At 48.9% G+C, this 23,676-nt stretch overlaps 1 protein-coding gene and 1 pseudogene across 2 annotated transcripts in view; both read left to right on the top strand.

Moving 5' to 3' along the window:
- Positions 1 to 17,679, top strand: part of LOC307070072 (BCL-6 corepressor-like) — a 42,468-nt gene extending 24,789 nt beyond the window's left edge. Inside the window, 12 exon segments of the mRNA XM_079728669.1 lie at positions 321 to 374; positions 846 to 1,032; positions 6,414 to 6,659; positions 6,982 to 7,059; positions 7,062 to 7,325; positions 7,906 to 8,087; positions 8,315 to 8,569; positions 13,460 to 13,626; positions 14,777 to 14,922; positions 15,366 to 15,443; positions 15,602 to 15,758; positions 17,187 to 17,679. Of these exon segments, the coding sequence (XP_079584795.1) occupies positions 321 to 374; positions 846 to 1,032; positions 6,414 to 6,659; positions 6,982 to 7,059; positions 7,062 to 7,325; positions 7,906 to 8,087; positions 8,315 to 8,569; positions 13,460 to 13,626; positions 14,777 to 14,922; positions 15,366 to 15,443; positions 15,602 to 15,758; positions 17,187 to 17,439 (2,067 nt within the window). The 3' untranslated portion in view covers positions 17,440 to 17,679.
- The window catches only part of LOC307070069 (centrosomal protein of 78 kDa-like), a 27,910-nt pseudogene continuing 21,764 nt past the window's right edge, over positions 17,531 to 23,676 (top strand). The window contains exons 1-5 of the transcript in view: positions 17,531 to 17,554; positions 17,879 to 17,951; positions 19,010 to 19,119; positions 21,354 to 21,528; positions 23,527 to 23,640. The product of the transcript in view is annotated as a centrosomal protein of 78 kDa-like (transcript). The remainder of the gene's footprint in view (positions 17,555 to 17,878; positions 17,952 to 19,009; positions 19,120 to 21,353; positions 21,529 to 23,526; positions 23,641 to 23,676) is intronic.

Below are 23,676 nucleotides of genomic sequence, written 5' to 3'. Positions count from 1 at the left end.
AAGCGCTGCTTAGAATGCCTTATGTGATACTTGGTGGAGGTGTGTAGCGGCCGCCTGTCTGTGAGATTCGTGCAATTTTTTTTTCCACCAAACAAACAAAAAAAAACAAAGCAAACCTTGCTTAAAGGGATAGAGTATGTATTTAACTTGCTAGTGAATGATAGATGTTGTATAGGAATTTCCTTAAGATATTTTACTTTTAATTAGAAGACAAATAAAGCCAAATTGTTTTGCAATGTTAAGAAAAAAATTGGTTTATGCATATAAAAATGGATGAAGTTATCTAAATGATGCATTGAGTGCCCATTTTAATTACATAGATGGAAGGATTACAAGAGGACAGTATTTTATGTCTACCCGCTGCTTACTGTGAGGTCAGTTGTTCAAATTTTTATTACTAGAATCTTCCATAAACCTTTTGAGTTAAATTTCATTTCCAAATATACAAAGGGAAGTTTGTGGGCCATGGTCGTCTTTATTCATTGTGCATTTGTTTTCTTTTCTGTTGTGTTTTTGTTTCGCTTTCTTTGCGTTGTGTTTTTGTTTTGTTTTATTTACCTTCGAAAGAGAATGTCTGTCTCTATGCCACGGTGTATGTATGGCTATACATACACACCACATATATCTCTACATACATATGGCTTTACGAAGAAAGAGTGTGTGACTAGTTACACATAGACACTCTTACATTTTTATCGTTCAATTTTAAAATATCTCAGTTGTATCATAAATTGTGGTTGGTTTTGGGCAAACTTTTCTTTGAAGATACTTTCCTTTAAGGTAAGGGCAGTGAAATAGCTTTGGTGGTAAGGTGTGTCTTTTTTCCATCTCTGTTCTCTTTCTAGCGTGCAGTGATGCGCTTCTCAGAGGTGGAGATGAAAGAGCGAGAAGGTGGCCACCCCACGACCAAAGACTCCGAGGTGCGCAAATTCAGCCCCGCTGACTGGGAAAGGCTGAAAGGAAGTCAGGACAAAAAGCCAAAGTCGGTCGCCCCGGAGGAGGCCATTGCCGACCAGAACGACAGTGAGACATGTAAGTGAACCCAGGCGGCTCGCGTGTGGTACCACGTCGGTGGGAACGGGGCGGTTCCGCTCCCAGTGCCGAGGGAGGTGAGAGGAAACAGTACGCTTCCGACGGCCCAGCGTCTGGGTGCTGGCTGTTCGGAGAACGGGCTGCTCTGGCCATCCTTCCCAGCTGTGGATTGCAAGGCTGGTTGTCCTTTTGAGCGTTGCGGCATCCAGGAGTGAAGCACCTATGAAATGTTGTTTCCTGGCACGCATCTCCTTTTTCCGGAGAAATGCTAGTCCTGTAGTTAGTAATAGTCTGATACAGTAGAGCAGAGGAATGGCAGTGCAAGACCTCCAGCGTAGCAGGTATGTGTTCTGTTTTGTAGCAGGTACGGATACGGGTTTTTGGTAGCAGTGGAATGACACTTGCAGCCAGAGCCAGACCCTCCAGAGTGACAGTCTCCTGTGGGAGGGAGTGGAGAGTACTCGGATTCTCCCTCCAAAGGCAGAGGTTTCGTTAAAATGAGATTGAGGGCTGATGAAGGCACCAGAGAGATGAGCATAATTATTTTCTGTGGCAGGCTTGTTTGCAGTCATTAGGAGTTGACAGCACGCTCCAAGGGCGTGGGATAAACGAGGGCGTTCTTCCTACCAGACGGGGTGTATTATGTTTTGGAGGCCAAATTGGAGAGAAAGCTAGTGTTTGCCTCGAGTCACACTCTGCGGTCCCATCAGCTGCTCCCCCACTGGGGTTGACTTCGGGCTTTGCCCTCGAGACTTCCTGGGCTAATGAGATGTGTTGGCAGCAAGTGGAGGTCTTTCTCCCTCTTTCTTCAGTGTGCGTGCTTGTGGCCTGCAGCCTGCTCCGGACCCCAGAAACCTCACCGGTGATGGTGAGTGAGGGCACCTAGGTGAACGTCGAGGACAGGGTGGGCGTGAAATCCTCCTGAGACGGGACAGTCGGGGGTGGTGGGCACGTTTGGGAGGCCCAGGCCCTTGGACCCAGTCGTAGGGTCGGCATTCGCCCGCACGCTTAGGTCGTGGGTGCCTGATGCAGTTCGGGAAAATTGTGGTCAGCAACAGCGTGTGCATCTCTCTGCTGCTTGGAGCACTGCCCTCCCCCAGCTCATCTTTGGGGTCAGACAAAGGCCTGTGGCCAGGGTTCTGGGTAAGCCACACCGGGACCGGTTTGTCCTACGTGGCTCCCGTAGAAGGGGATTTCTGGGGCTAGTCAGTGGCGGCCTTACCCGAGGGATGGGGCTCTTGATGTGCCTGGAGTAGACGATTCCGAGCTCCTCCCCCTCGGGATTGGAGTGAAAAACGGAGGGTCCAGGCCACCCTGGAGTGAAGCAGCAAGAAGGCCTCCCTCCTTGCCTGTGCTCACAGCGGACACGCAGCCCTTACCCTCCTGAGTGGCCTCATAACTCAGCTCCTGGGGAAGTTTCTCAGAGAGATGTGATGAAAGTGGGCAAGGCCAAGTTCACGGGGCTGCACTTTTCTGAGGAGGGGATCTGCCTGTTGTGGGTGGACGGTGAGGGAGGCTGGAGGAAGGGAGCGGGCAGTTAACCGGCCTCGAGTCTTCTCGCCCTTTTCTCCAGCAACGTGGCCAAACCCAGGGTGGCCGCTGCCCTTCACGTCTCAGTGGCCTCACCCGCCCTTCTTCCCAGAGACGTTTGTGTGCGTCCTTCCCAGTCTTTCCTGCTGAGCGTGGAGACGAGAACTCGGTGTGGCTGATGGGGAGCAGGGCCTGAGCCCCAGATGATTCCGAAAGCCCCCTCCCCCCACCGCCTGCCTCCCATCTCAGACCGACCGACGGGTCTCTTCCTGGAGCACCTGGGACATGGCCCAGTGAGCCATGAATCGCCACCATGGGAGGGCAGGAGAAGGGTTGGGGAAGGTGAGGGGCTCCGTTTGAAAGATTGGGGCAACGGAGGTGGGTTCCCCATCCACCCTCTGTCTTGTAGAGACGTGGGGTTTGCAAATAGCTGGTCAGGAAAGGTGACCTGAAGGGGCCACTGTTCTTACTGCGGCCTCCACATCCAAGGCACAGCAGGTGTTCATTCCATTCAGCTGGATATGAATGGGCCTTCTTGTTCTTGGGCCATGATGTCTTGAGCTGATATGGGCTCAGGTCCTTCTCATGGGTGTCGGTGTGGCCGAGAGCCGAGCTGTGAGCACATGGGAGCTGGGGCGGGGATTTGGGCCGGGCAGGGGTCACAGAGAGGGTCCAGGACGCCTTCAAGATGCCTTCCCCCTTCTGAGGCAGCCCCTACCCATGGAGGGACCAGGAGATTCCAAGGTGGTGGGTGCTGTTTGCGCGGCCCTGGTTGTCCTGGTGCGGGTGCATCTTGTTGCTAGGGGCTTGTTTAAAAAAAGGAATTAACTTGAAAACACAGTGGCCGAGATACTCATTTATTCTTTATGATCACATGGGTGGCTGAGTGAAATTTTTATTTTGGAAGTTGACCAAATGAGTTTGGAGGTTCCTCAGACTTGGAAGTTCATCACTAGGAACCCTCAGTGGCATTTGAAGATGGGGTGGGGCAAGGAGGCATTGGTCCCTTCCTTCTCAAACTTGGAGTAACCATCTCCCTTGCCAACCACTTGGCTGGGACAGGCCTAGGACTTGCTCAGTGGCAGTGCCTGGCCAGGAGCTGGAGGAAGCCTCAGTCGAGGGGCTTCATGAAACTTCTTTGCTCAGGGAACTTCTCTTCCAGCTGAGCACCTGCACGTTTGTAAACTACTTTGGAACAGAGATCCCCTGCACTCCTTGTGTAGCGGGTGTAACTTTTAACAAGGTTAGCCCTGACTGGAGGTGCTATAGTTAAGCTACAGAGAAGGGGATTTTAATCCTGGGGAGCCTTCCAGCAACTCAGAACCCTCTCACCTTGTTTAGGCCTCACTGGGCATGGCTCAACAGTGGTGAGGGTGCTTTGTTGCCACAGTGACTTGTAAATGTTGCTGTGGTGATGCTTCTGTGAGGTGATGCTATGGTACAACCATAATGAATTTGGGATATAGGTGCTGTGAGTCATAGGACCATGCTGCAGGGACCACGTTCACATCTTGCTTAGACTGAGTGACCAAGGGCACATGGCTTCCCACTTTTAGAAGGGCCAAAAGTAGCAATGATGGCAAAGCCTGATGGTTAGGATCCCCGTGTATCTATTTATCTCCCCATCTCTTCTGCCCTCAAGGGTAATCCTCCTGTGGGTCGTGGTTAGAACAGTCTTTGAGAAGCTCCAAGTGACACGGAGCCTCTACCCCATAGCTGGTGGCCATGGGCATCTTGGGCAGTCGGGGTGGGTGTCCTTCAGGGTTATTACTGGCCTGGGTAAGGTCACACTAGCGTAAGGTCTTGGGGGGCCTTAGCTGAGGGGAATTGAGATCTTTGCCCTAAAAGGCTCCGGGGTTGGGGGAAGGGTGGATGGACCTAGTTTGGAAAAAGAAACTTTCAAATTGGACATGGGGGTTCTTAAGGTAGCCCTTCCATTCCTCCATGGATCCCCTCCCACGGAGCTTTTAGGGAAGGCTGATTGGACCAGAGAAGTCCAATGGTGTAACCAGCAGGGCTCACCTCTTAAAATTTCCTACATTTCAGGCCTGAGATTCAGGCTGGTCTGAAAGTCTTGGCATCTTTTGGTTAAAGGGATTTTTCCAGCCTTTCTCTGTGCTGAGCCCGGCCCGTGATTATGAAGCCCACCCTGGAGGGAGGCTAGCAGTAACATTCCCACTTTACAAGTGAAGGGGGCCGAGTTGTAAAGCGGCGCCATTCCTGCCCGAGTGTTTAAGAGGGTCACAGAGAAGCCAGAGTGAGAGTTGCAGCACGCCGTCTTCACCGGGCCTGCGGTAGCCTGGGCTGCATCACCTGTAAGCACAGGCCAGGAGTTTGGGGTTTCTCCTGCTGCCATGGCAGGAGACCCTCGCGGTTGGGGTGATTCCACCATTCCGGCAAGAGTAGATGGGGACCTGTCCCAGCTTGGGATACCCTTGGAGAAAAGCTAAGTGTGTTCCACCATTGAGAACACAGGTCAGGCTAGCCCAGGCCAGGGTGAGGTTCATCCCCACAACTGGCTGCCATTAAATGCTGGGAATGCCCCCAAGAGAGGCTGATCAGGGGACCAGCCGGCTGGGCAGAAGCGGGAGTGATACTTGAAGTGGTCTAGGGAGAGGAGGAGGAATGCGAGCAGCATGTGAGGGGTGTGTCCATGATTTCATCTAGAAAAACGGGCTGTGGGAGCTTAGCTCAGGTGTTAACGAAATACCAAACTCATACACCCACCCCCACCCCCGGCCGGTGATGGACACAGGGTCATCTTCGGGGAACTCTTTAACAGCACAGTGATCATTATGGAATTATTTGTGTGTTAGAAACAATGCGACTAGCAAAGCAGTTGAACTGTTTCTTTGGCTAGAGCAAAAGTGAGGAGTGATGTTAGGCTGGGGTGATTGGAGGAAAAGCCCCAAGTGGATGCTAGATTGAGCAGAGGGGGCAGGAGAGACACAGGCGGAGCTGGGGTGTGAGCAGTTCAGCCCTGCCCGCCGCACCCCCACCCTTCACCCCAATGAAAGGGGTTGGAGTCTTGTCTTTGAAATGTCTTTAGATGCTTGTTGCCTGGGAAGGAAGGCGTGGAGACGTGCCAGGTGGGTGACTGGTGTCACTGAGGGCCCTCTTCCTAGACAGGAAATAGGAGCAGCCCCTCGATGGCAGTGAAATGCTTTTCCCCCCACGGGTGTGGAAAGAGGACAGACGGACTTGTAGCAATCTGGTTGAGTTCTTTGAAATTGCCCTTGACCCTTGTGTGTGCACCAGGAAGCCTTTCCTTTCCCTTTGCCAGGCTCCTCTTGCCTTGGTCTCCCCAGCTTCCCAGCCTCCCACCATTCTTTCCCTACCCTTGTTCTTCACCCTCGCCCCTGCTGACCCAAGTGAACATTGGTGCCATGTCTGTGTAGATGGCAGTTGGGGGCTATTTGGTCTCTTGATGACATCAGCCTTTTTTGTTGACTAGCAGCTGTTTCCATAGTCATTTGTAGCTCCGCCCTGATTGGTTGGATCTTACTGTGAGGTCACTCACCCCCCCTTTAAAAGTAAGCCACCTTGGAGAGTTAAGCAGTTAGGCAGTTATCTCACATGCCTGTAGAGGGATGGTGTAGATGCCTCACCTTGACCCTTGAAGGATGGATTGTGAGTGGGCTACACGCCTCATCTTCTGCTTTCTTTGCTGGTTGTGTTCAGCTGTCCTTCCTTTGGGACGTCTTTCTGAGGGTTTTGTGCTTCCAGCGTGTGAGGCCCCTGGTCTCCAAAGGGGGGTGGTCTGTTGGTAGCAGTTTGCCTTGGGCATGGGGGTCCTGCCTGCTCCTGGTGACCTTTGTTCCCTCCTTTCCGGGTTGTCTCCCCTCCCCTAGGGGAGTGCTATGATGGAAGCAAACCTGACCCCTTCGAAGCCCCAGAAGACAGTGATCTTCCTGAGGACATGGACACGGAGCCCCCCAGAGAGTCTCCCGCCGACCAGGCGGCCCCGGACGCGTCACGCAGCCCCACCCTCCGGCTGAACAGAAAGCGCAAGGTGTCTGGCGATAGGAACCACACTGAGACCACTGTGCTCCCGGAGGACTCTCTGCTGAAAGCCAAGCGGAGACGGGTCTCCAAAGGTGAGCTCGGTTTCGCTTCGGGACCGCAGGGCACCCTACGGAAGTCCTGGAGCGGAGCAGTGGAAAGTTCCAGTCCCACCCTGGAGCCCTGGGGGGAGCCACTCACACCTCCCCACCCCCCACCCCCCCAAAGCCAGGTGCCGGGGCTGGAGCCCAAAGGTGGCCAAAGGCAAATAGGCCCCCTCCTGAGACTTGGTGACAAGTTCCAGCCAACACAGTGACCACACCCCTCCCCTCCCCGACCCCTGTTAGTGATGTGTAAGACAGTTCGTTCCCCGCCCCGGGGGGCTTCTTCATTAATTTGTAGTTATTTCTCCATTAGCTGACTGGCCTGAGAGGGAAATGACAAACAGTTCCTCTAACCGCTTAGAAGAGCCACATTATAGTGAGCTGACCAACCTGAGGTGTGCATTGAATTAACAGGGCTCCATCCCAGAAAGCAGCGCCGCTTGCTGCACCTTAGAGAACGGCGGGAGCAGCAGGTGTCGGCAGCAGAGAGCAAACCTGGCCGGCAGGGCAGGAAGGAAGTGACCCAGGCGGTTCAGCCTGTGGTCACCCCCCAGGGCAATAGCATCTCCGAAGAGAAACCTGGCAGGAAAAGGGCAGAGGCCAAAAGCAACAGCAGCTGGTTGGAGGAGTCCCTTAAATGCAGTGACAATGAACAAGGTACGCACGGGGCGGGGGGCGCTCCTGGAGGGTGGATCACCCGCCCTCTGTGGGAAACGGCCCTGGAGGGGACCTGAGCGCCATCCAAGTTGACAAGAGTAGTGTGTGGCGAGCGGGGAGTTTTCTTCATGAGGTCCTTTCAGCCTGCACACTTCCTTATGGAATGGACAATGAGGCGGGAGCTCGACTTCCTGGGCTGCTCCTCATCACCCAGCCCGCGGCTGGGCAGGAAGGGAAGTCTTGGGTGACCCCGGGCGCTTGTCAGTGCCCTCATTCCAGCCTCAGGCTGTCCCCAGTCGCCCTGTCCCGAGCACCCAGGCCCCCCACGGGTGGGGACGGGAGCGCACGAAGGGCTGGCTTCTGCCCTGTCTTGCGGCCCTCTGAAGCGACTTGCCATTTGGCGTTTCGTGGGTTAGCCTATTTGCCGGTTGATGTGGGATAATTAAAATATTAGTGCTTTGAAAACATAATTGGTATATCTTTAAAAACTGAAGCTGCTCCAACGATCAGTGCTAACAATGGGCTTTTCTTTCCTCACCGGCTACAACTGTGTAACGCCCGCTTCTTCTCCCCCTGACAGATGTGCTGTGCATGGACGAAGAAATGGATCGGCAGCCTTCGCCCCTGCCGCAGAAATACACCGACAACAGCGAGAAACCATCCAGGAAGCGACCGTGCAAAACCAAGCATTTGATCCCTCAGGAGCCCAGGCGGGGCTTGCCGCTGCCAGGGGACTCCTACGTGGACAATGCGGATGGCAAGGTACGTCTTGCCCCTGGCTCTCCCCCGCCCCCCGGGCCTGTGCAGGCACATCCCGCCTGCCTACTTCTCTGCTTCTGGGGACAAAGCTTTCCTTTTCCTGAACCCCTCCCCCCAAAACGTCCCTGCCCCTTCCTAGGGGACCTGTCTCCTGGGTGGCGGTGAAGTTTCCAGCGAGTAAAAATGCAGCCCCTTCCTCGCGCCCCGCCTCCCTCAGACAGAGAGGAGGAAAAGTGCTTTCCTCCACTCAGGAGCGGCCTGAGCCCAGTTCCGACTATGATCTTTCGCCGGCCAAGCAGGACCAGAAGCCCTTGGACCGTTTGAAGCAATTGTTACCATCTTCCCAGGCCTCGCAGCGGACATGCTCAAGCTCCCCTCCAGAGACCACCCAGTCCCGCCCGATGCCACCGGAAGCGCGGAGACTTATTGTCAATAAGAACGCGGGCGAGACCCTCCTACAGCAGGCCTCCCGGCTTGGCTACGAGGTGAGCATCCTTGTGGGTGCCCCAGATCAGGATCCGCCGGCTGCTGCTCCTTGGGTGGAGGACACACTGGCTGGGGATGGGGGGCGGGTCTCAGAGCCCAGCCCCCTCCACGTGGCGGGCTGGGCTGGGTGTTCCAGCAGGGTGTTTGCGTTGGCCCCGCTCACACTGCGGGCTCTTTGGTGGCTTGTTCAGTCGTGGTGTGAAAAGAAAGGCAGGCCTCTCTGATGTTCCGTTCCCGTTCAGGCAGGTAGGCTGCTTCGGCCAGTCCGGCTCACTTATCTCTGATATAAAATCTGACCTTACCCAGGGCTTGGCGACCAGGGGAATTTTAATGAGCCCTTTTGGATTCTGACTAGCAAGAAGGAGAGTAGTTATTAGCTCTACTAACTTGTGCTGTTTGGGGCAGAGTGATGCCCCTGTGGGGTAGCGGGTGGGAAGTGTCTGTGCAGAGTAGGGGTGGGAGTGGGGCAGACCTGAGCAGTCTCTTTCTGAGAGGGCACGGGAGCCGAGGGCTGATGGGCGGGGAGCAGGGCTTGAGCCTTGCCCAAAACTCCCTGTCCACACTGCTGTATCCCAACCCAGCACGGCTGATGACAGTGATAGCCTCTATTGCTAGAGCAACATAGAAAGATAGCTGATGTCTGCCTAAGCCCGTGTGATCTGTAGTAACTCCTTTCACCCTTTTAACATCTTCACTTGGGAGTAACGAGTACTAGCCCACTCTCGGATGAGGAAACTGAGCCTCAGAGGGGTTAGCTGATACCCGTACAGGTAGCAATCCAGAAGTGCTCCACAGCCCACTATGCTCCTCAGCAAGACTGGCTCACACTGGAATTGCCCTTTTTACAGTTCAAAACCTCTGTGAGACAGATGACTCTCTCTGCCCTGTGCAGTTCCCCCACCATACTTGTCAGTAGCAATTGTGATGTAATAGCCCACAGGGCAAAGGCATTTTTCTGTGCTGGCATCAGCCCTCTGGGAGTTGAATGGTGACAGTAAAACGCGGTTCAGCAGGCTGAGCGTGGAGGTGTGGCTGAGCACTGGGGTGGCAGGACCCAGGCTGGCCCAGAGCCCTGGCGCCCACACCCTCAGCCAGCTCTGTGCCCCTGTACCCCGTCTCCCGTCGTGTCCCCCCACCCCGGTCCATAGTGCCGTGAGCCCTTGGAAGTGTGCCTGCCTTGGCCCTAAGTCATGACTGTGGGTGGGAAGTTGGAAGCACTAGGGCTATGCTTAGTTTGGGGGTGTTTTTTTGTTGTTGTTGTGGGTTGAATGTGCTGTTGTTTATATCTACACGTCTCTTGGAGACCTCTCCATTAGCTAGAGAGCACTTTCTGGGAGTTAGCGCAGTTACTTGCAGGTGAAGTCCAAGGAGCACCCAGTTGGTTTCCCAAGAGCTGAGAGCGGGCGCCTAGGAGGACAGAGCAGATGTTGCACATAGTGTTGAGCTAGACCCCCCGTGGTTGAGAAGATAGTCTCCTTGCTTCCAGCAAACGCTGGAGGTGGGGGGGAGACCCCTAACCCCAACTTTTGGGTTAGGGTTGAGAAAGTAGACTCCCGCTTCCAGCAAATGCTGGAGATGGGGGGCGGGGTGCTGCTGCACCCGCCGTGGAGGGCGGGGCTCCGAGCCCCACCTGTGAACTTGGCATCATTTCCAGCAGCCTCCCTTTGGGACCAGAGACGTCAAAAGACCCTCGTTGGTCCTCTAAGACAGTTTCCATTTTGGTTTGGTGGCTCTGAGGCCTGGACCAAGGGGCACTTGATCCATACTTTTTTAGGCTACCTGGCCTTTGATTGCACAGGAAGCCTTGGGAATGTTTAGGGTCGGATTTGTTTTTTTCTTCAAATGTAAATTTCAATATGTAGATTCCACAGATCACCAGTGTTGATGCTGAACATTGTGACAAGTAGATGAACGCTTTCAACTTTGAATCCAACTTTCTGGGATTTGTCTGGGCAGAATGTTAAATGTTGGGATGATGGCCCAGTTGGGAGATGTGGCAGCTTAAACCTTTTAAAATTGAAGGACAGTTTGCTTAACCAGATAAGGGTGTGGTTTGGGAGGGTTTTCCTGAAGTTTTGTCTTCAGCATTCTTGGTTATTTTCTTCTGCTTAGCCAAAGATACCATGTGCAGTATAAAGGCTGTCTGAGCTTTATGTCATGATAATCTGGTTCTGGAAGTTTAGAAACACACTCTGGCTTCAGATCCGCGTTAAATAGATCACTTGCGTGGTCAAAGACCTCAAACCTTTCCCTCCTGGGAAAAAGGCTTCTATTTCTTAGGCTAAAACGCCAGTGTGCAACCACATGCTTGTGCCTTTAGCGGTGATGGTTAAATTTTCTATGAATTGAATAAGTCATGTTTTTTAAAAAGTTAATGAGGCATTTAATTAACTAACAACGGCGGGCTTATGGCCTTTATGGTTACATTTTGCGGGTAATGGCATTCGGCTTATAGCCGCTGAACAGAGAGCTGTCCGACAAAAGCAGTTTGACTTTGCTCGGGAATGGCTGGGCTGCCCTTCAGACACTCCCGTTTATTTCTAGCGGAGAAAAGAAACCAAGGAATGTGTTGCGTCGACAGACTCGCCCCGCCTCTTCACCTTTCAGTTAGAGAAAGTGTTGGTGGCGATGGTTGCCATCCATTTAGAGGCCTTCACCCTCCTAGCTAGGAGAGTATAGTTAGCCCACTTGACCCCCAACAGAGAAGGCCTGTGGGATGCTCGTCACAGCTGGATTGCATCCCTCTAACTGGGGCCCTCTTGGGCCTTTTGAATCTTCCCAGCTGACCAGGTACCAAACACCTGAGTTATAGGTCTAGTACTTCATGTAAATTGAACTTGGGGTTTAATATCTCTGGGCCTCAGTTTGCAAGTGTTGAATGAGGATAGTACTACCTTCCTTTCCTGCTATCTCCTGGGTTCCTATGGGTGACAGAAGACGTCCTCATCTGGGGAAATGAGAAGCACTGTGTAAATAGTGGGATCAACGTGGTTGAGTTAGGACAGCCCGTGGCAAAAAGTCTGACCTGGCCGTGGGGCTACTGCTGCCTTTGCTACCATCTTCCAGGAGAAGAGAGTTGACTTACCCATCAGCTTGGACGGCCTTTCATTTCTAGGTACCCTTGAATCTGCCCTAGTAGTGATGAAGGTTTCCAGGTGAAGGCCATGATTGTCACAGCAAATAAACCCTGGGTTGAGTAAATTGATGTGTGCACAGCAGTTGGTGGCGTTCAGACCTGATCCCAGAGCCACGTGACAGGGCCTCTCCCTGGCTGGGGCACACAACTCATTAGCTTGCAGCCGTCCACTCAAGTCTGGCTAGTGAGGGCCTGCTAAAAGAGCAGCAGCTTCATGCGGTATCCTGGATACCAGGGCTCGGGGCAGGTGGCCTGGGAGCCCAGAGGATTGTGGGCTTTCTGGCAGGTTGGGATGTAAACGGAGAAACGCATTCGTGGGTGTGCCTTTTCTCTTCCTCCTCTTGTTTTGGAAGGGAGCTGCTGCAGTGACCTGAAGTAACAGGGCACCGATGGCCAGGTTTACCAGCATGCCCCATTGGGTTCACGTGGTAAGCAAATGGAACATTCTAGTTCGCTCCCAAGTGAGTGGTCACCTTTGATTGGCGTGTCCTCCAAAGGGCATAAAAGGTTTTACAGAACCCATCTCGCACTTATGGGCGGCTAGAATGACCCCCGTTTTAGGTTTAACAGATGAGTTACCTGAGAGATGTCACAAGGAGGCCTGTTCTGACCCCATCCCATCCCCCCTTACCCTGCAGACCATGTTTTAGGCCACATGCACGTTCTGCCTACTCCCAGCTCTCAGAACCTGACGGCTCTCTGCTGGGCACGACTTACCCAGTATAAACAGTATAACGTGTTTTCTGGTGGCAAATGCTTTCGATGTGTCTGAAAACTTTCTTAAGGTAATAAAACATTGAATAAATTCCTGCTCTGCTTACTGAGAGTGGTTCATATTAATATTTTAACAAGCCAAAGAAATAAGGTTAATAACAGTGATTCTAATGCACAGTGTTGACACAGAACATCTCCGGGGGCGGGGGTGAACGTTTTATTTGATTCTTGAAATGTGGAGGTTGCAGCCTGTGGTGTATCAGGTTCCTGTCATTAACTTGGGGCAGAATCAGTCTAAAATTTTCATATTTACTCGAGAGGGTGGAGTGAGGCAAAATAGAGGGTGGGGTTATTGGAGGCATTTTGTGTCATTCCTCGAGGATGGAGGGAGAGAGCTTCTCTTTAACTCCACTTAACGTACAGACAAGAGCATCTGAGGCCCAGGGTCTGATTTGGGGTCTTAACAAGGGGTGCGAGGATGTAGCTGACCTGGGTGTCCCTGCTTCTCTAAGCTGGGGAATGTTCTCTGGCTGATTTAAGCTCTCTTTAAGTGTTGGTCATCCATACTTTTATCTAAACTTGTGTTATCGTCCACTGCCACTGACTGAACAGACCCATCAAGTGAGAATGGTCTGTGCTTGGCAATGTGTCATCTAAGATGTTAGCAGCCGTGACACCTCTGTACTGGTCATGTCGGCCCCTGGGCTGAGGGCTTTCATCGCTATCCGAATCGCTATCCGAATGCGTCCTCTCAGCAGCCCTGTGGAAGCTTGGAGAAGTTCAAGGGTAACTTGCCCATGGCCAGGCCACTGGTGCAGCAGAGCCTTAGACAACACTGTCTGCATCTCCAAGCCCTTCTCACGCACTCTCGCCCCCCACCAGGATGCCTGCCGCCTGCCCGCGCCATGGTGGGCTTTTGGCCCCAAGGATGTATGCCTTTGAAAGTGGGCACCGCCAAGCTATGGGGAGGTCACGCTTACAAGGTTCACTGTATGGTGTCTGATGGTATCTCCTCCCCTCTCCTCTCCTCTCCCCATAGGAAGTGGTCTTGTACTGCCTGGAGAACAAGATTTGTGATGTGAACCACCGCGACAACGCGGGTTACTGTGCCCTGCACGAGGCTTGTGCAAGAGGTCGGCTCAACATCGTACGACACCTCCTTGAATATGGCGCCAATGTCAACTGCAGTGCCCAGGATGGAACCGGGTCAGTGGCGGTCTTGCTCTTGGCCTGGCCCTGCTGGGGCATAGGCAGTGGTTCTCAGGGTGTGCGGGGAACCCCAGAAGGAAAGATGGAGAGTGAGTGCCTTGTAAGCACACTAATGGCGGAGTTCTCTAGAATGGAATCGGACAGATCTTTCTGGCAAATTTACATAGAACTTTAAAACTCTGTGACGCTCTTATGGACAGAAGTCCCTGAAAATGTTGAGCCTGCATGAATAATCAGGGGTGTTCTCTTTTAAGACCCTGGACTCTTCACCAGCGTCTGTTGAATCTCAATCTTGAACATATATGTGAGGTGAAAGTTGCAGGAGTACAGACAGGTCCAGTGGCAACTGGCTTGATAGGACCTGCCGTGTCCACCCACATCCCCGGGCCTGGCCCCCACTCTGTCCTTGACCTTGGTTTATTGGCCAGAGGCCCAGGTCTGAGTCAGCCCAAGCATCTTCCTGGTTGTACCTGGGATGCCACCACGAGGCAGGGCACTGGGGCTTTCCTGACAGTCATAAAATTAGCAAAACCGTAAGGTATTTGGTGGTTCATGGTTTCCAAATAGCATCCTTTCTGGATGGGACTGCGGACAGTGTTCCTGACCCCAGCGGACACGGGCAGGAGGACTCTGTATCCTCCTGAGAACTCGCCCTGCCTGTCGACTGCTTCTGGGCGAGAGGGTTGATCACGCATCTCCAAGTTGGTTTCAGGAGAGGTTCCGCTTTGCCCCTAGTTTCTTTTACAAACTGCACTTTTTGGGTTTTGTTTGTAATGGTGTAACAATGGCTTGTCGTATCTGCTTCCGTGGTGCTGGGGTTCTTCCCCCCACCCCGCCGTACGTTACCTTCTTACAGTCTGTCACTATTTAAGTTCATTGGAAACGTTTTCATCGTGGCCTGAGTTCCTCCTTGGGCCATGCATTAAGAGAGATGTGCATTGAAGAATTAAGCCTGAGATGGTCCCTTCACCTGTCCCGTAAAGGGTTATGTGTTGAAATAACAGAGTAATTTGTCGCAGCGACCGTACACTCACCTCCTCGGTGAAATAGCGCGCCTCTGAGGCTTGGCCGCACACGCTCGATTTTGCCCCGTGTCCTTAGAAGCAAGCGTCGCGTGCACGGGTGTAATCCCCCGCACCTCTCCTAGGCCTCTCCACGATGCTGTCAAGAATGATCATCTCGAAATTGTCCGCTTGCTCCTCTCCTACGGTGCTGATCCTACCCTGGCTACATACTCAGGTAGAACCATCAAGAAAGTGAACCACAGCGAACTTCTGGAGAAGTTCTTAACAGGTACAGCAGAGGTCAAGACACGGTCTTGTTCAAGCATCTAGACGGTGACTTCACAGCCTTTCACCTGGGTTCCCCCTACCCCCACCCCCCGTTTACTCTAAGTGACCCTTTACTGGGAAAAGCGGCCCAACGTTAGTCTGTCAAAGAAGAGATACATACTTTGAGTTTTGCGAGGTGGGGGGCTGGAAAACTCTTAGCTAGCCAGGCCAGCTTTTGTTCGGAAGGCTGGGGCGGTGAGGCGGGCAGTCCCTCAGGAAGGCGGGTGGACGCGTGGGGAGGTTTCAGTCAGATACCTGGAGGCGTGTGCAGTGGGACTTATCAGGAGGTGACACCAGCCCCAGCGTGAGATGTTCCCGAACTCCAGCAGCATTTGCCTCTTACCAGCAGGCGTTATCTTGTTTCTCTCTCTCTCTCTCTCTCTCTCTCCCCCTCTCTCTCTCCAGACTGTTTAAATAACCTGCAGGCTCCTGACGATGGTAGCCCCGGTTGCTCTTCGGAGTTCTCTGGCAGCTGTGTGTGTGGTGAGCAGCCTTGTTCGTTTCAGTTGGGCTTGTGGAGGTGGGGGTGGTGCTGTGAGCAGGACTTGCTTGGGAAAGAATTTTTCCAGGGTCCTTTTTGGCGAACAGCTGGAATCTTGCTCCAGCTTACTGACCTCTCTCTTGTTTGCCCCCCCGTTTAGAACCAGATGATGAAAGTGGTTACGATGTTTTAGCAAATCCCCCAGGACCGGAGGACCAGGATGGCAGCAACGAGGCCTATGGTGACCTATTGGAATCTGAATTTTCCGAAGACCCCCTTTTGCCGTGTTATAATGTCCAGGTGTCCGTCGCTCAGGGGTGAGCGTGGCCAGCGTGTGGTCGAGAGCCAGCCCAGCTGCTCTGTGGGGTGGCAGGAGTTAGAAGTCCCCTTCAGCAGATGAGGGTGGATGGGTTGGGGGGTGAGTGAATTCCTCACCAAGTGTCCACCGACCTCACATAATGCAGTGGAACTTTTCCAGAAAAGTTTGGGGGGTGGGAGGGCTCCCCAGCCAACTGCCCTCATTGGAACACACCCCTAGAGCCCAAAGGACACGGGAGTCAGCGACTGCAATTGCACAGTTTCAGTCACTAAACGCTTGGGGAAGGGATCCTCCCCAAACGGCTACCATAGGGGCCTTCCAAGGCGCGTGAGGTCCACGGGACGATACTGATGTGTACCCTCTTCTCGTATAAGATTAGAGAAAGCCGTATGTGGCACCTGGCATCTTATGTGTCTTCAGATTTGCTTAGATCGAGTCTTGTCCCCACGGTCGGGCCACTGTGCCCCATGACCAGCCCTTCGGAGTGAACACATCAGGAGAGCTTGCTCTGCTGTGTGTTGACCCCGGTGCTTAAGGAGTAGCATCCTCCTTGGACTCTGAGGCTGGGAACGTGTCTGCCTTTGTGGTGACACTGTATTCGGGATAGAGATCATAAAGCGTGGCAGGGTATCAGGAAGGATTGTACCACCTCCCTTCTCGAAAAAGCCTCACTCCCGGCAGCATTGAGGGGCGGGTTGGAGGTGTGGGAAAGGAAAGGAAAGCCAGGTGACCTCGAGTGTTTCTCATGCTCTCTCCGTGAGGGCCGGAGGAGAGGAGAGGTCAAAGAGGTGTTTGCCATCTCCCTTGGGTTGGCATACAGACTGGTTTTCCCCAGTGACTAGAACGGGGTGCACTTACTTGGAGAGGGGTGACCTGAGTTGTGACCAGAGCCAAGGCAGCACTGGGGTGGCCTGCAACGAGGCTCGTTCAGGGGCGCTGCTCCTGCTTTTGTCTAAGTTGGCTGATCCGCCCTAGGTGGTCTCTTAACACATGCACATGAGTCCAGAGTTCCCCCGCTAGAAGTAGATCTTCCGGGCTTCCCTGGTGGCACAGTGGTTAAGGATCCGCCTGCCAGTTCAGGGGACACAGGTTCGAGCCCTGGTCCGGGAAGATCCCACATGCCACGGAGCAACTAAGCCCGTGCGCCACAGCTACTGAGCCTGCGCTCTAGAGCCCGCGAGCCACAACTAGAGAAAGCCTGTGCGCCGCAACAGGCCCAGCGCAGCCGAAAATAAATAAATAAATAAAATTAAAAAAAAAAAAAAAGAAGAAGTAGATCTTCTAAGGACAGTGAGAAGTGGGGTGGGGGTGGGGTAATCAAAGTGGAAGTAGCAGGCCCTTTCACCGCCAGGAGACGGGTAGTTCATAGTTGGGAGCGCCTCTAATTTTGCCGGAAACTCAAACCACTGTCCTTTCTCTGGTGTAGGCCTCGTAACTGGCTGTTGCTCTCAGACCTGCTCAAGAAACTGCAAATGTCCTCCTGCATATTCCGCTGCAATTTCCCAAATGTGGAAATTGTCACCATCGCGGAGGCCGAGTTCTGCCGGCAAGTGTCAGCAAGTCTCTTATTCTCTTGCCCCAAAGACCTGGAGTCCTGTAATCCAGAAAGTAAGGAGCTCTTAGATCTGGTGGAGTTCACGAACGAGCTTCAGACTCTGCTGGGCTCATCCGTGGAGTGAATCCTCCCCAGAGACCTGGACTCAGACGACGACTGGTGAGCTCGCTGGGGCCCGCCGTGTACAGTGTGTCATGGTGTTAATCCTTGTGCATATGTGTCATAATACGACTATTTCTGTAAAGAAAGGACACTATGAGACACGACTCCAGTCGGAAGGGCTTCAAAACATGTTTTTTTCTTTTTAAAATTTTAAGTCAGTTTTTATGAAGTTGTTAATAAAGTTTCTTTACTTTTCAATGTACACATGCTTTGGAATATGTTTGTTTTTACTCGGAACAATTGTTTCTTTTCTTTTTTAAGGAGAAAAAAAAAAGGCCAAGGAGCTCCACACTTTGACTTAATTTCATACAAAGCTCCGACGACAGAGGCCATAACTGTTGAGAGTTGCTTTTGGGGCAAATTAAACCAGTAAAATTTTAAACTCTTCCTCCATATTAAAGGGATTGAATAAATTGGCCACTTTGGTGCACCTGTGTCCTGCGAATTGTCCAGTTGGAGATGGAGGTTTAGAAAGTGAGTTTCAGTCTTGTTTAAGTCTCTTCCCATCAGACTGGTCTCGTGATTTCCTACACACCATGTTACTTCCTGTCTACCTTTCCTTGGTGGTGTTCATGCCTGGATTGTCTCCTGTACCTGCTCAAACCTTGGTCCATTCTCATTTGTACCATGGAAGTTTGTCATGCTGGATACTGTCAGAACTAATTTTACTTAAGTTTGCGTTAAGGTGCAAAGCACACGCTTTGTATATTTTCTGTTTTTTGTGTTTGTCTATATTTTATGGTTTCGCTTCAAGAAATATTATGGGACGGGAAATAGCAAGATGTAAAGAGCAAAAAAGTCATCATTCTCTTTCAATTGTTAGATCATCTATCTGCAATCATAATTATGATGCACTGTGGTATGTGTTAAAATAGGAAATACATGTAACGTCCCGTAGGAGCAGCAAACTCAGTGGTGTTGGTGAGGGTGTGTCATGGAAGTAATCACAAAGCAGGTGACTGTTGGTTGGGGTCCTGAAACATTAGTGTGCCTTCCCTGTGTCCAGTAGTGGTCTGGAGGGGTCAGGAAGCCTGCCTTTGAATTTGAGGGAACAGAGGGTTTGAGGTCCTCTCTCTTCTATTGCTCTAGTACACTGCATAGCAGCAGTATACTGGGTTTATAGTTGACGTTTAAATCTCTGATTGATCATTAAGATTGGGATGTATCTTTGGAAATGAAAATAGGAAGAATCGTATGCTTTTTCTCTTTTTTCTTTTTTTCCCTATATCTGAAAAGGTATGTAATACTTTGCTGAGTGGTTGGGAATCAAGTTTGCAGTATTCAGTGTATTCAGTTTTAGTATCTAAATAGAATTAAACTGTTGCTGTAAACTGGAATAGCACTTTGTTACTGACAAGTTTTAGAATGCATCTGTTCGTCAATTACCTGTTTGGGAAGATTGTAGTTAATGATTTTGAGAATGTGGCTATAAACTTCCAACTGACTCAAGAAAAGCAAATAAGTCAAGATTGACAAATGTATAGGCTCTTCATCTTATTGTGTGTGGGGTTTTTTTTTTTTTTTCCTTTTAGTTATTTGTCAAGGTATAAAGAATTCTATCACACTTAAGACAAGTTAAGTAAACGTCACGGGGTATATTCTGAGATGGCAAGGAGCACATCACATGGCCTAGATCTTAAAGGTGATTTTATGTTTAAACTTTCATGAAAACATATGTGATTGAAACACATTAATATATTGATACAGAAGGCAGTTAAGTTTTGTCTTTTTGTGTGTGTGTGTGTGTGGTACTGTTGTGGCCTCTCCCGTTGCGGAGCACAGGCTCTGGACGCGCAGGCTCAGCGGCCATGGCTCACGGGCCTAGCCGCTCCGCGGCATGTGGGATCTTCCTGGACCGGGGCACGAACCCATGTCCCCTGCATTGGCAGGCGGACTCTCAACCACTGCGCCACCAGGGAAGCCCTAATTTTTGTCTTTTGATACATGTGAGCGCAGCTTTCATTTTGCTGAAAGAATATGACCAGTTTTCAGTTTGGGATTCTACCATTTAGTAATGATAGTCCACTTAATTTTAGAAATAAGAGATTTAATATATAATACCTAATAATACTTTTATGTATGTTTTTTTACTGAAAACTTTTATTGTAATACTGTGAAGAAACTATGCCATTCTAGTCTTCAAGACTTAAATGAATCAAGTGTTTATTAGCTGTTGTAGTTTTTAAACTAATAAAAGTCAGTACATCAGCAATTTGTAAATACAGTTTTTAAAATAATGCCTTAACAACTTTACAGTGGTTATAATGACTGTATTTAGGCCTAAAGTTAGTTAATAATTTGACATGAGGCTTTTTAATAGTTTGATGGTGCAGATCAGGGATAGGTAAACTCTGGCTGGTGGGCCAGATCCAGCCCGTCGCCTGGCTTTGTAAAGGAAGTTTTTCTGGAACATAGTCGCACCCGTTGTTTACATGGTAGTTATGGCTCCTTTCACCCTACACCAGTGGGGCAGAGTAGTTGCAACAGAAACTGTATAGCCCACAAATCTGGAAATGTTTAAATTTAGATTTTAAAAAGTGAAAACTTCTTTGAGCCTATACAGGGCAAGTCCATTGACCCCTGAGGTAGAAAACAGTCAGGAACTTGGGTGCGGAAGCCAAATGGCCTAGGTTCAAATTCCCTTTCTCCCATTTCATAGCTAGTGACCATGGGCAAATCACTTAACCTCTATGCCTCATTATGAGATTTAAATGCACTTATTTGTATAAATAGTGCCTGGCACATACTAAGCACTGTGTAAGTGATTGCTGTTGTTTCTGCTTGGAACTTTAATAAGTTATTGTTAATAGAAAAATGACACGAATGATTTTCCTTTTAGAGTAACAAAGGCACTTTGAGTCTTTTACTTTTTCAGGAATGTAATACGACTTTTTTCATTTACAGTCAGTGTTCCCTGTTACCAAAATTTACTTTATGAATATAAAGAATTGAATGTCTTCAAGACAGCACTTTTGCTTAAATGTCAAACCATTATTTTCCCAAGGCACATCAAACTGGCTCTGCAGAGTCCAGGCCTCTAAAGCTGGTGTGCACACCCTAGGTAGCAGGTGAGAGACATTTTGTAAATATAGTTTTTAAAATAATGCTTGAGACTTCCCTGGCGGTCCAGCAGTTAACACTATGTGCTCCCAATGTAGGGGGCTTGGGTTCGATCCCTGCTCAAGGAACTAGATCCCACGTGCCTGCCATAACTAAGAGCCCACATGCCACAACTAAAAGATCCGGCATGCTGCAACTAAAGACCCGGCACAGCCAAACAAACAAACAAACAAATAAGTAAATAAATCTTTATAAAAAATAAGTAAAATAAAATAATGCCTTAGGAGTTAGGAAAAGAAAATATTAGAACATTTTTACCTTTGTATTATTTTAAAAAATCTGTGTAGTTTATCATGTACATAAATTATATGTATGGAACTTTGTGTATATAATTTGTTAATAAATAAGATGCATATTAAAAAGTTTGCTTATGGTTTGCCCAGTCAGGTGTTTGGAGGCCATTGGAGGACAGGATGATGAAATATAGGGCCTCAGCAAAGATAGAATTTAGAACCAATTCCCTGACTTAGAAGATAAGGAAAATAATTCATAGACTGTAATTGAGTTGTCCAACTTTACATAAGTGTTCAGAAACAGGAAATGCAGTGGCTAGAATCTAATCACTGACCGAGCAGAATCTGGGTCACTCACTGGACTCGTAAACCAGAAGTGACTATTGAATTTCTCAGGTTGATGCTCCTGGCATATATGCTTGATCTGTGTGTGTGTGTAAATCTCTGACATAATAAGCCATACTCAGGCACACCCTGTTTCCTTATTCAAGCATCTTAATTTCATCCCATTAAATCTTTGAAGTATCCGACTACCAGAAGGCATGAAGAAACCTGGGCTGAGAGTCTTCATTCCAGGAGACCTGATCTTGACTGCATGGCTGGTTTGAGGCGCATCACTCTGAACTGCAACACGCTCATTGGTGACCTGGGTGCAAGTGCTTTGGCAGAATCTCTTAGTGAGGATTTATGGCTTAGAGGGAAATTCTAAAATTGAAAATATTGAATTTTTAATATGAAATATGCTTAGCTTTTGGCATGATACTATTGTGATAGGATTTTTTTAAAGCCTCATTGTACTGATAGCTTTTATTTTGCTTTTAAACTTTCTCTAAGAGTTGCATATATCCTTTATAGAAAATACAGAGTAACAAGAGAACAATTACCTATAATTTTAATACCCAGATATAATCACTGTTCATTTTGGTGTATATACTTTCTTTTTTTTTCTAGAAATACATATGTACACTTAGGGATTACAAAAGTAGAATTGTAGTATACTTGCTATTTCATATTCCTGCTTTTTTCACTTAATGATGTATCATGTAGTATTGCGTCGTATTGATGTCCCATAGTTTAATCAATTCTTTGCAATTCTATTTAGACAGTTTGCTTTTCCCTGTCAGAAACAATGTGAATACGTTGTATATACATCTCTGTGTCCATCGGGATTACTTCTGTAGAATAAGGTACTACAGGTGGAATGACTGTGACATATTTTTAAGACATTTGATACACATGGCCAAATTACCACCCAGAAAGGCTATGCCAATTTGTAGTCCACCCCAACAGTAGATGTGAAGCCTGCCTCTCACAAACACTGGCCTGTAGCACTTGTAAAAAAATGTAAAACTACAAAAATGAGTACCTCTCCATTTTCTATGCAAGTGGGATTACTCCAAATTTTATAACTTTTTTCAATTAATTTAGTATGAGCATTTTAGCAAGTCAGTAAATTTTCATCTCCTACATCATTTTTTGTGATTGTTCAGTATTCCATTATATGAATATGGCACAGTGCACATAGCTTATCCATTCTTGTATATAAGCTTTGTCCAGTTTTTCAGTTACAAATAGTACTCTGATATATATCCTTACCTATATCTCTGACTATTTCTTTGGGTTAAATTCTTAGAAAGAGAATTGTTGGATCCAAAGGGTATAGACATTATTTAAAGGCTTTTCTTACAGAATCTTGGCTTCATCTGATAGGAGAATAACCACATTTTGTTTTATTTTGTATTCATTTGATTGACTGGTGCAGTTTACTGGCTGTTTGTATTAATTTGGCTATTTGGTTAATTATACCCTGTGTCCATTCTTCTGTAGTGAGAGTTTGTAAGGGTTGTATCACATCCTGTCAGATCCGTATGTCTGACTTGCTATTTCTGTGTGTCATGGGGGTGTTGAAAGACTCCAGTTATTTTAATGTGATGGTCCACACAACACTTAAACGAAAGACTCATGATAGTTTCCTTTCATGTAATCGTTTTTAATACTTGTGCTTTAGTGATGATCCCTTTGGTTTAAATGAATAGGTTGTTCAGCCCCAGAACTACTAGAATTCATGATCAGTTTTTCTGGTTTTTGTCTGACCTTTTACTGCGAGGGTTCTTGACCATCATACTTTCATGATAGGTTTTTAGTATGTATTCTCTATTCACACATTGTTGAAAGTTTTTATTATTTGTATCCTCTTAGACTTGTCTTTTTTTCCTCTAAAACTAACAGTTATTACATTTCTTCTATTTTGTTTTCCCCTTTGAACTAGTTTCAAGTGTGATTTGGAGCTGAAGATCATGATCAAAAGAATGCAGTGCATTTCTGAGCTCCACCAGGTTTTGCTTGTGAGGTTTACATGCCCCTGCCGCCCTTGCTAATTATGAACTGAGATTCATTTTGTGATGCTTTTTGCTCATAGGTTATATACAGTTATTCTTCAGTTCTGTAATTGTAAAATATGTTGTCTGATTTATTGGTACTAAAGCCAGGGTTATCATTGCACATCCAAGAAGAGGTTTTTAAATTGGATTATGCATTATGTGTGTGCGTATATGTTTCTGTTTTTTTCCATACCCCAAATTACAAACCTGCCATGACTTGTCTTGTGCAGGACTCTTCCACACGTGAGAAAATGAGAGTTGTCTATATGTTAAATCTGTAGAGTTAGCAAGTGACCTTTTGTGTTTCATCGAAAGCACTTGACCTGCAGCAGTGCGGCCTCACCAGTGAAGGAGCAAAGGCTTTACTAAAGGCCCTTGAAACCAACAGAACTCTGCTCGTTCTGGATATAAGAAAAAATCTGCTTGTTGGTATGTGGTCACTTTTTTTAAATTGATGAACACATA

The sequence above is a fragment of the Hyperoodon ampullatus genome (genome assembly GCF_949752795.1).
Source record: "Hyperoodon ampullatus genome assembly, contig: scaffold_390, whole genome shotgun sequence".
In the NCBI taxonomy this organism is placed as follows: domain Eukaryota; kingdom Metazoa; phylum Chordata; class Mammalia; order Artiodactyla; family Ziphiidae; genus Hyperoodon; species Hyperoodon ampullatus.
Note: the sequence above shows the minus strand (reverse complement) of the source record. Positions and strands in the feature narration are given on the sequence as shown.